The sequence below is a fragment of the Grammomys surdaster genome, unplaced genomic scaffold (genome assembly GCF_004785775.1).
Source record: "Grammomys surdaster isolate TR1022 unplaced genomic scaffold, NIH_TR_1.0 126906, whole genome shotgun sequence".
In the NCBI taxonomy this organism is placed as follows: Eukaryota; Metazoa; Chordata; class Mammalia; order Rodentia; family Muridae; genus Grammomys; species Grammomys surdaster.
The window spans coordinates 2,052,511-2,066,519 of NW_021621692.1; the positions used below are offsets into that span (position 1 = coordinate 2,052,511).

General features: G+C 48.5%; 1 protein-coding gene across 3 annotated transcripts in view; it reads right to left on the bottom strand.

Annotated features, from left to right (window-relative positions):
* Positions 1–14,009, bottom strand: part of Slc16a6 (solute carrier family 16 member 6) — a 35,559-nt gene that overhangs the window by 14,368 nt on the left and 7,182 nt on the right. Inside the window, exons 2-3 of one of the 3 annotated variants that reach the window (XM_028761232.1) lie at positions 6,148–6,150; positions 3,684–3,878 (exon numbers count right to left, since the gene is read on the bottom strand). In XM_028761232.1, the coding sequence (XP_028617065.1) occupies positions 3,684–3,724 (41 nt within the window). In that variant the 5' untranslated portion in view covers positions 3,725–3,878; positions 6,148–6,150. Of the gene's footprint in view, positions 1–3,683; positions 4,316–4,435; positions 4,675–6,147; positions 6,151–14,009 lie in introns of those variants that run through there. The other 2 variants (XM_028761238.1, XM_028761231.1) reach the window with 2 other exon arrangements.

The window sequence follows — 14,009 nt, forward strand, 5'->3', positions numbered from 1 at the left end:
AAAGGTACTCATTCCCTCAGACAGCAGAGACTGGAGAATCTCTAAGGCACCCATGCTCCAAGCTTTAACAGCTGATATTTTTTGACTTTAGCATTAAACTCTATTCATCAGCTGATATTATTTCAGGCTGAACCTAGTGGGTGGCCCAAGGAAACTCAGCCAGGAGTCCAAGTGCTGACTCTGGAAAGGTCTTGAGCGAGCGGGTACGAAGTGGCTGGGTGTTAGATTTGGTCTATGATGGCTGCCCAGAAGACACCGAACTTATGGCTTCTATTTATTTTCTGAGCCCACTTTGGATAATCAGTTGGTTCGTTTATGCTTTAAAGTCATGCTTTATGTCTGCGCATCTCTGTTCTGGCTACAACTAAATACAGCTTTCACTCACAGTCATGCTATAGCTTCCGGGCTCAGTACATATGAATTTGCAGTAATCCTCCTGCCTGGGATTAAAGGCACAAGCCAGTCATGCCCAACCAATTGAGGTTTAAGGGAAATAAAACTTTCTACCTTCTTACTGGGATCATCATAAAGGTAAGATTGCCTCCCCAAGACAACTCTAAAGTTTATTCCTGATATGAGCCCTGAGCATCCTACCATGGGTGGGTCTGAGATACGATCACAGTATGACACAATAACAGTACAAGTCTTCCTAGAAGATAATACCTAATATCGGCAGGTTATACCTAAGATTGCATATACAAGCTCGGGCAAGGTAGTGTGCTACCTAATACATATGTATGGCATATGTATTAGGCATGGGGGTCAGGAATTCATTCAAAGTCACACCCACGGCTATAAGCAAGTCTGAGCTAGTTTGGACTGCACAAGACCCTAATTCAACTTCCCTCCCCTAGAGGGAAAGATTGCATGAGGTGGGCTTCCTAGAGGGCAACAACATTTTGTGTATCACATGCTTGCTGAAAGTTTACTGAACAATCTGGGCACTGTCTGAGGCAGGAGGATTGCCAGCTTTTTTCGTTACACAGCAAGACTCTGTCTCAAAAAAAAAAAAAAAAAAAAAAAGCCGGGTGGCAGTGGTGGCACACACCTTTAATCCCAGCACTTGGGAGGCAGAGGCAGGTGGATTTCTGAGTTTGAGGCCAGCCTGGTCTACAGAGTGAGTTCCAGGACAGCCAGGACTACACAGAGAAACCCTGTCTCGAAAAACAAAAACAAAAACAAAAAAAAAAAAAAAAAGGAAGGAAGGAAGGAAGGAAGGAAAGAGGGAAGGAAAGAGGGAAGGAAGGAAGAAAGAGAGAGAGAGAAAGAAAAAATCCAGCCTGGGCTACAGTCCTGTCTATCTTCTCCTTCACTTTGAAAAGCAAAAAGACAAGACAAAACAAAAACAAAACAAAAAACAAAAAAACAAACCAACAAAAAGCAAACCTTCCCCCAAACAAATAAAGGAAATAAACAGTCACGAGCAACATAAACAAAACCGGTCCCCTTCAAAGTTTACTAAACAAAGTGAGTCTTGGGGCACCCATAGAGCAACACACAGCTCACTTGCCTTTTGAAAAGGAATGGTAAAATGAGGAAGTGTCTGGCTGCAGCTTGCTCAGCTCTTCTCTTCCTTCTGCCATTTAACCAGCAGGTCATCAGGCTCCACAAACCATCACAGTGTGCACAAAGCAACCGAGGCCTAACCTTTCAACTTGGGGACTCAAAAGCCTCTACAAATTACAGATATTGAAAACTATCTGCCCGTTTGGTTTTGAATTTGATGGGAAATACCTTGTGGGGCTCTAAATGGCAGGGCTGATTAAGCTACCAGATGGTCTCTGGCCACCACTTTACTTCTTGATGTTCAGTGTTCCCAATACGTAGATTCTGAACCTAATTAGGTTCTGAGTCCAGAGCTTGTCTCCTAAGAAGAGGCAATTCCAAGAATGGCCTTTGACCCCAGTTGTCTGAGTTACCACCTTCAGATAAGGCTAGTCGGTTTATCTTCTGGAAACCCTTGGGCAGTGGTTCCGGACTGGCAGAAATCTCCTGATGGCTAAATTGCATCTGTGAAGTCAGTCTCTAGGGTATTTTCCCATTAGATAGCTCTGTTATTCTGAGTGAGCTCCTGCTGGATTTATCCCAAGACCCCCAATGTCCTTTTTTTTGGGGGGGGAGGAAGGCTGGGCAGTTTAGAGTATTTCCTAGTAGCTTTTGGTTACTCTCGTGTCTCCTTCAAGAAGGAAAAAGGAAAGACTATAACATAAAACAAATTGGAGTAAGGTTCTTTGCTCGTAGACCTATAGATGGCCGCACTCAGGAAGCCAAGATAGGAAGTGGCTATCCAAGATAGGATATTCGTTCAAACCAGGCTTCCTTACACAGGGAGTTTCAAGCCAGTTTGGGCTATAGGACGAGGCTGTCTTACTGAAGCGGGAGAAAGAAGCATGCCCTAGAAAAATGAGTATCCTACAAGACCTGGAGATCCGTATTACCTGGGACATTCACGGTGATTCATTTGTTGTAAGGATTTGGCAAAAAGGCATAAAGATACTGGATTATCACACAGCCTCTGAGGTTAGTCTAGGGCCAGCTCTGGGCGAAGTTCAAAAGACAAGCTTAGAAGGCTGGCTGCTGGTGTCAGCAGAACAGAGGCACTGGGAAGCTCCTTCAAGGTGTAGCCCGGAGAATACAGCTTCTGACAAGCCGTCTCTAGCCTCAGTTGTCTGGACCAGTCTGGGGGTTGGGGTGGGGGGAGGGAGTTCGTCTGAATTCTCTATTTAAAAAAACCAAAATCCCAACTGTAACCTGCTAAACTGTCTCAGCCACGTTGAATGAATCACTGGCTACAACCAATTCACCCGTTTTTTGCAAGACCATCGAGTTGTAACCCAAGCCCCTAATTTAAGTGTCTTCCTCTGGAGTTCCACAGAGGAAAAGTCCTGTTTCTGGAAACCGCAGAAGGAAAACTCAGGGCTGGTGGTACTCATGGAGACCAGTTTTCCACTTGACTGCATTGTTTATTTACATACTGTCAGTTTCTATCTTAGCCGCCGCTGTTCCCTTAATTACCAGAAAAGGTGTTTCGACTGTATTCTCTCCAACCCCCAGAGCCACATAAATAGTGCTTGGTACATGGGGAGATCTTAGCATAGGCATTTTCTTGTAGCTAGACACTCATCAGTATGGTTCGCAAAAACAGATCACCGGAGGCTGAAACCTCAATCCTAAGGTAAAATATCTCCTTCCGTAGAAGCAGCCGGCAGTGTCTGGCTGTATAAACGACCAGCTTCCAGGTTAAGGAGTTGTAATGGTTTGCTCAGTTCCTACGATCTTCCCCCTACCCCCTCTTGTTCGATGACATTTTTACACGCCGTCTAACAAACTTCTATCACTTGTCTGCTGAGGTGCAGGGACTGAAAACAACCCCAGAAGGAAATTAACCTATTTCCTCTGTAAAATCATCCTTCCCCCGCCTGGAGCCGCTCAGCTGCACGACACTTTGCTGCCGCTGGTAGCCCGGCGAACCTTGTAAGTTGTGCGGGACCAGCAGGCAGCGGGTGCCAGTGCAAACCGTCAAGGTGTGGGACCCACCCACGCTCCGAAGGGAAATCTGTCTCCCTCTAGGACCGCCCTGGGGTCGGGAGGTGACAGGGATGGAGACCCGGAGTCCCACTTTCCCCTCGTGCTGTCTCAGTGGCCGCCTTGGGTGCGCGCGCGAGCCCGGGGAAGGAAGGTACCTCTCTGACATTTCGCTCTGGTGACGCGCAGGCAACTTCATGAGGAAAATCCACAGAGGGTCTGAGACGGTCGCCGGACTCGCCTCACAGCCTGGCTCCTTTCAACCGGGTTGGGGACGATCAAAGGCCAGGGCACCCTTTAAGGTATTTCCCAGAACCCATCTATACTTAGGGTCACGGACATTCAACTCTCAGCTGCCCACAACTGCCCGAGAGCGCGTCATCCCGGTGGCCCCGAGCACTCCCAACTGTCAGAATATTTTTCGGATTAACCTCTTCAAAATGTTAAAATGTTAAGTGCTTTCCTGCTCCCCGTCCTTTAAAAAAAAAGGCCCCAACACATATTTAAAAAAAACAAAAACAAACAAACAAACAAACAAACAAAAAACCCATACCCCACAATCAAACTTTTAAGCGTGTAAAATAATAAAACCAACTCACCAAGTTAGAAGGGAAGAGAATAAACCCCAAAAGGCTCCCAATAAGGCGGAGGCTGGGCCTCCGGAGCCTTCTTATAAACCGCTCCGTAACATGAGAAAAAAGGTTTAACCCTTTACGGCGTGGGCCAGAGTCTCTATCAAGTTGGCTCCGACCTCGGAGCCTGGAGTACCCTGGCCCCCAACCCACGCCAGCCTCGGCCCCCCGAGCCACACCCTCCCCCCGCCCCCCAACCCTGTCGCCTCCTCCCGGGCCGTGCGTGCCGCCGCCCGCGCCCCGGCCCCGCTTCTCTCTGCCTATCTCTTATCCTATACCGGCTGCAGCCGGTCTCCGCCGGCCTCGGGGGCGCGCCGCCGACCATGTGCTGGGAGCGCCGAGCGCCTGCAAGGAGGGGGCCGGCCTGGTGCGCGCGCGCGGGCCCACGTGGATCGGGGCCGCGCAAGGCACGCGCCCCGCCTGCCGGCTGCCGGGGGTCACGGAAGGTAACCGCGCTGCCATCGCGGGTCGCCCATCCCTGCCGACGCCTCTGGGGTCCTTGGCCCGACGCCCTCATCCCCTCATCCGCGCGTGCCCGTGTGATCCCGGCCCGATCGGACCCCGGCACTTAGCTTCAGTGCGAGCGGGAGCGCGATCGAGCCCCGGGCGACCGAGTGCGTCCCTGCACCCCCCTCTCCGAGCGCAGCTCCCGGGTCCGCCCGCGCCCTAAGGATTTGGGGAGCCAGTGAGGAGGCTGGGGGGGGGGGGTGGGTAGGGGAGGCGCGCGTTTGGGCTGGTCCCGCGCGTCGCTGGTCCGGGACTGAACAGGTTCCTTCCAGTTTGGGTGTGAGCGGAGCACGCGCGGGATCCCTAGTTCCTTTTCTGGAGACCACTTCCCCCCAAAATTTCGTCAACTCGCGCGCCCGGCCAGTTCCCCTTCCGGGCATGGGGGGGAGGGCGGAGTGCCGCAATGGGTCCCAAGGAGCCCGCGGCCGGGTTGCCGCCGGTGTATTGTCGTCCCCCACCCCCAAAGTCTCCCCCCCACCCCCGTGCCGCCTTGTTTGCAGCCGCAGCAGCCACCAGCCGCCAGCATCCGCGCTGCGCGCGAAAGGGATGGGAGAAGCCTGGCTGAGTCAGCATCTCCGCTTCTCCGTGCGCGTGCACCCGCCTAGGCGGGAGGCGGCGTGAGCACAGGTGCACTGCAGCCTTACCCCACTGGAGGCCTCTGTAGGGGATCGGGAGCCCCACACCTCCAAGCCCCCTGACCCCGAGGTCACTATAAACTAAATGGATGCTTCCCGGGAAGCCCGAGTTATTCCCGAGGACAACACGTGTCTGAGGATTAGGGACTGTTCAGAGCCGGAGGGGGCGCAAAGTTGGTTTCCTGGACTCCATCTCACACTTTTAGAGAAAAACTGGGAACTGCCTTGCAGCAAAGGCTGTGTTCTCTGCACTACCCCCCCCCCCCCCCCCCCCCCCCCCCCCCCCCTTAGGCAATCCCTGTTGCTTGGTTGTGGTTCAGAGATTGTCTTTCTGAGGTTAGAAACTCCAGAGAAACTACTTTGGGAGTGTGCCTAAAGGGTCACCACAGGGAGGAGCCCCCGTTCTAAATTTTACTAAAACCCCTTCCCTGCTCTATGATTTCCCCCACGAATAGGGGATGCAGTTATCCGGTGCTGTTAATAGGCTCTGGTGTGGGCTAAGTGGGAAAGCAGGTGTATATTAGTGCATAGTGTGTTACTATGGTCACTGTAGCCCGGCCAGGCTACCACTGAATAATAGCTGGCAAATTTGTAGGAATAATTAAACCTTTCCCCCATTCCAGACAGATGTGGTCCACGCTGGCTCCAAACTTATATTTGAACCCACATCCTGGTTGTTTGTTTGTTTGTTTTTTGGTTTTTCGAGACAGGGTTTCTCTGTGTAGTCCTGGCTGTCCTGGAGCTCACTCTGTAGACCAGGCTGGCCTCAAACTCAGAAATCCGCCTGCCTCTGCCTCCCAAGTGCTGGGATTAAAGGCGTGCGCCACCTTGTTTGTTTTTAAAGACACGATCTCACTAGCCCAGCAAAGATTAACCTAAAACCAAATATCCTCCTGTCTTGGCCTCCAAAGTGATGGGCTCACAGGCTTTCATAGCCATGGCCGGTCTGTAACTGGTCTGTACCGTCTGGCTCAATCCATCCTCCAGCCTCATCCTGCACAGTAGCTGTGACTACAGGCACGATACATTCTGCCTGGCTGGAAAAGGCGTGTTTTTAAGACATGTTTTAAAGATGGGGCTCAGGCTACACTTAGGCTTGCTATATTCCTTCCTGTGCTTCCCAAGCACTGAAAATGCTACGATGGTTACGTTTTCAACCTCTTGAGTTTGAAAATTAGACAGTGTCCGAAGTCCTAGCCATCAGTGATTGGCCAGATAAAATCAAGCTGTTGGAGGCAGTAACAGCAACCGGGTAGAATTATTAAAAGTGTATTACTACTTTATTGTAACTTAATCTATATTTGTGTGAGTAAGTGCCACCCGTGTGATTTTATGCGTTTGTTTGTTTTGGTTTTCCAGATAGGGTTTCTCCGTGTAACAGCTCTGGCTATCCTTGTAAACCAGGCAGCCCTCAAACTGCCAAAGGCATGGGCCACTACACCTGGCTTGTTGGGGTTTTTGAGATAAATTCTTATGAGGATGACCTTAAATTCCTGATCCTCTGAATTCACCTTGTAAGTGCTGGAATTATAGGTCTGCTCCATCATGCTTGGCTTGCCCTGGTATGATTTGGTCCCATCAGTAGCCCTCTGCAAAGGATAGGCATGATTCCCATTTTAGAGATGAGGCAGACTGAGGCAAAAAGCACTGGTCACATGACATTTGTAGATTACCCCCCCCAGGCCTGGCTTGCAACTAGTGATCCAAAGTTGACTTGGTCTGCTGGTGTTTGGATAAGGAGAAGTGGCTGGAATCCAGCCTTGCTGGCCACAGGCTGATGACTTTTGCTAGTGCTGGTTAGAGAGGGGCCTTACCTTTTTCCCTTGAAGCCTAGTGATCCAGGGGAAAGATGAAAACCCCTGTTCTTCTCACTTCTTCGGTACTGCATTGCCATGCTAATCAAAGCCCCCAGACAGAACTAACTTTGTTTAGTCCTAAATAAGAACAAAGAGACCTTTGCAGTCCGGAGTACGGGACCAGAAAAATCAAGAAATCCGGCTAAGGGCCGGGCTGTGCAGTTGTCCTCTTCAGTAGGTCAGTGGGAGTCTGCCACGCAGGCAGAGTCCCCTCTGGCTCTTCTCTGCAGCAGGCAAGGCAATAAGTTTGTTGTGAGAGTCCCTCAGCATCTTTTGGGGGGCGTGGGGGAACAGCTTCTTCAGAGCTGCTCCAGGCTCTCTCTTTTTTTCCTAGCCCTCTTGCTTAGGGTCATTTGCATGAGAACAGATTCCTTTGTGCAAAGTTGGCCTGCCTGTTCCCTGTCCACACTTATAGTCTTTGGGTTGGGTTGCTAGGCAGATATGACCCTGGCTTGCAAATAAGCCCATCGCTTTTACCAGCCTGTGAGAACTTCATCTCGGGAAGCAGACTGAAAGGAGTCTCCCCTGGAGCTCAGAGGGAGGGTCCTGCAAGCTTGCTTTGGGCTGCTGGGTCTTCAGGATCTGCTCAGTAGAGGCAAGGGGCCTCGGCCCCTCAGGGCTCCACTTCCCCTTTTCCTGTCTCCCACCCACAGGTTGCCTACCTAAGGGCTTCTGTTCTGCTTGAGTGGTTTAGATCCTATTATAGTTAATTCTTGCTTTTGAAACGCTGATATCCGTTTCTCTAGTTGACAGAGAAGTTGACGTCTGTGTCATCTAGGACTGTCAGTGAACTGAAGTATCCAGGTAGAGGGGCTGCATGTTTACCTTTGTGGTCTTGACTCCCACTTGATAGGCTGTAGAAAAGAGAAACTGCTCTGAGGAACTGTGGCTATTTGGAGAGGAACAGCTACTGATGGTGTTACACAACTTGGGGGTCACGGTCTGTACCCCCAAAAGCCAAGAACAACCCCTGTCCTTATTAAAGGACAATTATTAAAGGAAGCCAATTAAAGCAGCTGAATTAATAGGCAACAGGAGAAAGGGGCAGTTTATTCAATTCAGTCACGTTGGAAATTGGGGGGAAAAAAAAGATCTAGTGAGCTCCTATCCTGACTTTAAGTCGATCTGCAGAGTCCTGAAGTGAGAATAAATCTTAAATAAAGGGCCAGAGACATCTACACAACTCCTGTTAAGGTGTGATCTTGCCCACCATCGCCTGGCATTGTCTGACCTTCATCCCCACACGGTAAGATGGTCTGACAAGTTGTTACATCTGGGAGACAAGCTCCCTCCTCCTGGGTGGTGCCTTTTCCTTCACCCGGCGTGAGGTTCTGGGGGGGGGCATCTGGTTTGGGGGGTGGTGGGAGTATCCATTGTTTCAATAGTCTGATGGTCAGACGGAGAGACACAAGTGTCTTTTTCAGGTGTCTTCTTTTCTGCTGGGTTAGTTGTAACAGACAAGGACAGGACAGTATTCCCCACAGTGTCCCAGGCTCAAGGAATGAAAGTTTATAAGGGCTTGCTGCTGTGCTGGTCTCCCAGGGAGCTTCCTTTCACAGAGTGTCACACTCTGTGGCTCCTGGGGAGCTGAGTGGAATGGAGCTCTGTGGCGTGTAAAACCAGCAGGGAGGATCTAGGGAAGTTTGGTGGGTGTGTGTGTGTGTGTGTGTGTGTGTGTGTGTGTGTGTAGTGTGAGCCAGAGGAGAGCTGCACGGAATGACAGGAAGGCAGGAGTGGGTGATAGCATGCTGTATTTGGGGACAGTGAGGTCACTCAGAGCAGTGGGGGCCACTGCGGATGTCCATCACACCCGGTTATCATCCAGTGCCCTATTGATGACTTGCCCATGGCTGTGTCTCATTAACTCTGGAGCAACTTGGATTTCAACACCATCCCTCTTGTCTTCCAGCCTCCTCAGTCTTCCTAGCTCACGGCTCCTGTCGTGTGTCATCCCCTCAGTGCTTTAAAAAAAAAAAAAAGAAAGAAAGAAAAGAAAAACCCAGCCACACGAAAGGGAACATAGCCTTGGGCCTGTTGCAAACATCCTAAAAAACAAACCCAAACTGTCAGAACGAAGTGTTAATCACATTGCGTTTAGGAATGAATCCATGTGACATTCAGCTTTATAATGCCATTTGGGTCATGATAGCTAATCCGAGATGTCGGAAAGCCATGTATCGAAACACTGACCTTTGCTCCAGTGAGGTCTAGCTTCCCCCGGACAATCGCTGAGGTGGCTCAACCTGCTGTGCTCCTCCTGTCTTAAGGAAATGAAAGCCTGCTCTTCTACTAGCTGTACCTCAAAGAGAGTCCCTGGCTTCCTCTGCCTTATCTAAACAGACACTCATGGGTCCCCTGGAAGACAGATAGTCTTAGCCTGTTTTGTTTTTAACTCTTTAGGAGCAAGACAGTTGTTTGCTTCCTGGTACAGCTAGCATGTGATTCTAGGATTGTTCTATGGAGAAGAGGCCAGGAGAGGCCCTACCTGCTTGGAACTCTGCTGTGGTCTGTGGAGAGCTCCACTGTTAGGTGGGCTGCGGAGAGATGGCCAGGAGCTCTGATGGATGCTATTGTCGCCCTCAAAAACCATGGCTGGGGTGGGCTCCATTCTCCGAATTATTTATTTATAGTTTTAAATAATTTGTTTATTTTTATGTTATGTGCTTTGACGTTTTGCCTGCATGTGTGTCTGTGTAAGGGTGTCAGATCCCCTGGAACGCGTGCTAGAGACCATTGTGATCCACTAGGTGGTTGCTGGAAATTGAACCCTGCTCCTCTGGAAGAGCAGTCAGTGTTCTTAACCACTGAGCCATCTCTCTAGCCCTTCTGAATTATTTATTATAATCTAGTTCAGATGATAGGAAATAGGTCTTGCTGAAGGTAGGCTTTTTCTCTTTTTCTTTGGAGTGGGAGTGGTGTGTGTGTGTGTGTACACCTGTGTGTATATGCACATCAGAGGCCAGGCATCTCAATTTGCTCTCCACCTGACTTTTTTTGAGATCTGGTCTTTTGTTAAACTAGAGCTCATCTTTTCAGCTGGGCTGAGTTGCCAGCATCCCCAGGGATTCCCCTTGTCTCCATCTCCCCTGCCCAGGATTACACCACACACACACACACACACACACACACACACACACACACACACACCCCGCCTTGCGAGCTTTTATGTTGTGCTGGGGATCTGAACTCAGGGTCTCATTCTTGTGCAGCAGTCACCTTATTGAGTTTACCATCGCTTGAGTCCCTGACTTTCTTTTTCTTTCTTCCTTTGGAGCTGGGGATGGAACCAAAGGCCTGGCACGAGTTTGGCAAGCACTCAACCACTGAACCACACCTCCAAGCCCTCTAAGACAGCTTTTCAACGAGTAACGTTTTTAGAAGTGACTATCTGGAAGGAGACCTTTGAAAGGGTCATCTGAGGTTAGGGGAAAGTGAAGTGATGAAACTGGCTTTTCAGGGCAGGGCCGATCAGGCCGATCAGGCCGGGACTTCATTGATCAGTTTTGAATGCCCTCATTTAGCAAATACTGATTGAGCACTCTCTGGGTAAGGTACTGGGATTAGGCAGTGCCTGAACCATACTGGAGTTCCTGCCATTGCTGAATTGCTAGCATGCTCAGACAAATGTCTCGGACGAGTCTTTCAGCTCCTACATTCAGCTAGCACCAGCCAAAGGGAAATCCTCCCTTCCACCTCCCGCCCGCCAGTCATTTAGACATCATAGCTATAGTGCCCCAAACCAGATTTTCTGGAAGAGAGAGCTTATACCACCAATGTCAGCAGCTGTCAACAGGCTGTGCCCAGCAGAGGGATCTAGCTCAGGGTTAGCAGAGACAGCCCAGTGATGGGATCCTGTGACAAGGAGCCGTAGTTTGAGAGCTGGAAAGTGTGAACCAGAATGACCTTTCACTATCCTTCCTGCATTACTCAGGCCCCAGGTGTTTGTGACTTACTCCTTTGCTCGAAGGCCAACACCAGAACTCGCTGACACACGACTCCACCAGAACTCGCTGACACATGGCTCCAGTAAAGACGCACAAGACAATAGCTGCAGGAAGTCTGGATTTCACCACCTGAGCTGCGAGTGCTTTTCTTCAATAGCAATTTCAGTACGGCACTGGGCTTTCATCAACCTCTTTTCTGAAACCATTTTAGTGCTCAAAGCAATGGAGAGACAGATGGGCAAGAGCTGGCCTTTCCGAGTACAGCTTGGGCTGTTTTGTTCTATATTGTTGGAGGTGAAGGATATTAACTGTGACTTTGTTTCCAGCTAAGTGAGGAACCAGAGACACAGCGATTCTATGTCATAGCCAATGTCACCCAGCTAGCAAGTGACTATGCTGAATTCATCTAGAAACACCCTACATGGGGCGTAGGATATAGCTTAGTGGCAGAGATCTTATCTAGCATGCAAAAGGCCCAGGGAAGAGAAGGGAGCTGGGGAGATGGCTCAATGGTTAAGGACTTAGCATTCATGCACTGCATGTCTGGGAGACCTCATCTAGATCTGGCTTGGAATAAAGAGCCGTGTCATGCTTATGAGAGCTGCGTGTGGCAGTGTGAACCTGTCATCTCAGTGCTTGCTGGGATGGGTTTTCAGTGACTGGTTTATGGGGATACCAACTTCATCAATGGACTCCAGGCCAAATTTTCTCAAAACAAAACAAAAAAACAAACCAAAACCAGGTGTCTGGGAGATAGCTCAGTAGGTGGGGTGCTTGCTGTCCAAGTGTGAGCCCATTGCCTATCACCCCACAAAAAAAACAAGCTGAGGGGGTTGAGCTTGCTGTCCAGCCAGCCTCATCTGAAAGATGGACAACTCCTGAGAAATAATACTCAAGGTGGAGTCCTGTATATACACACACACACACACAAGCACACAGACACACACACACGGACATGGATACGGACACGGACACACACATATACGACCAAACTAAAAATTTTAAAACAAAATAAAAAAAAAATCCCAAAACAACAAAAAAATGAGTATTTGTTGGCTTTGGGTCAGTAACAAATGATTATTAATATATAAAAGGCCTGTGTTAATGAAATTGTAGCCATTTAAATTTTTCATCTTTTAGAGCACTGTATAGGAATATTTGTGGTTGAAGCCACTGTTGCTGTGACAAAGTGCTTGCAGAAAACAATGTAAGGGAGATCCATTTTTGGCTCACATTTTAGAGGTTCCGGCAATGGTCCCATTGCTTTGGGTCTGTGGAGGGGCAGACCATCAGGCTAGAGAGCACAACCAGGCAGCGGAGAGACAGGAAGCATCTGGGGATAAGATATACATTGCCCTTCCTTGAATTAGGTCTTACTTTTTTTCTTTTTTTTCTGATCAAGGTTCAAAGTTTAATATTCAGCTCTTGTATATATAGGGAAAGCCCCACCTAACCCATCCTTTGTTTCAGCTGGATTATGTCACAAGTCAAGGTCAGCGGGCAGTCTATTCTTCTAAGTTCCTGTAAGAAGTTGCATGTGCAGCCAGGGTAGATTACTCCACTTAGGTCCTATTGTGGCAAGGTCAAATTCTTTCTGGCCTGCTCAAAGCTGGGGAAGGGCACAATTCCCCCTTTCTAGTTTTTTTAAAGACGAGCAGTACCAGTAGCTGGTTGAGGGGAGGGGGCACAAGATTTACTTGTTTTCCATCATTCCGTCTAGGCTAGAGTGGCCAGGCGACTATGTCTGGCTTAGGTTGGTGTCTATAGTGCTCCTTATTACCCGTCAAGGAGAACACACATAACAGTATTGATGTATGCCTCTGTCTTAGGTCTATAGGAGCTGAAGAATACTCTTACCCATCTCTGACTGCAGGCCTTTTATGGCACACTCTTTCCCATACAGACCAAAGCCACATATGAATTCAGACCAAAAGACCTATGAGCATGCACTCAATGCATTTCTTCATAGCGATGGATAACTGCCATGGTGAATAGCTGAGCTTGCTGAAAGCTATCCTTTATGAAGGCAACCAATCTGTATAAGATATAAGGTCCAAAAGTTAAAAGCAACAAGATTATAATTAGCAATTTAAGCAGTGTAGAAATTAAAGTTGTAAGTGGGAATGTTCCAGGTATCTAATCTTGCTGCTAATTGGCAAGGATCAAACACAAAGTCTGGCCACTAGGTATATGGTGGGTGGCCTTGAGTATTGATTTAAAAAAAAAAAAACAAAACACTTGCTCTCCAGTAAGAGTGGAGACTACATTTTAGGTTACCTCAGCTGGCTAATAGGAATTCTGAGCTGTCTTCATCATTAGTATCATAATCGTTAGGCTCAAGATCCATGTCCACTTGACGAACCAATCTTTCAGGCAGCCATTGAGCTCTATTTTCTATTTGTGAATAAATACAGACAGTACCTCAGCCTCAAATTAAAACATGTTCGGGACTATTCCATGTATTAGTTAGGGGCTGTCTCCATTTAACCCTGGCAAATGAACTGGAAGTGACTGGATGCCAGTGATGATCTGCTGCAGACTGACCTTTAGCATCATTTTGCAAAAAGTTTAAAACAAATAAGACAAAAGCAAGGCATGCTTTTGATGTCCTTGGAGGGTATAACTCTTCCTCTTTTGTTTTTAAAAGCCAATTTTTCAGAGTTCAACAATTCCTTGTCCTATTGGGTTATAAGGAATTCCAGTTTTATGTTCAATGCCAAGTTCCTTACAAAATGATGTAAAGTTGTTTCCAGTATAAGCTGGCCCACTATCTGTCTTGATGACTTTAGGTAATCCCATAGCATTAAAGTCTTGAAAGAAATGATCAATTACATTTCTAGAAGCTTCTCATGTATGTAGAGACACAAAAAGGAATCCTGAACAAGTGTCAATGGATACATGTATATATTT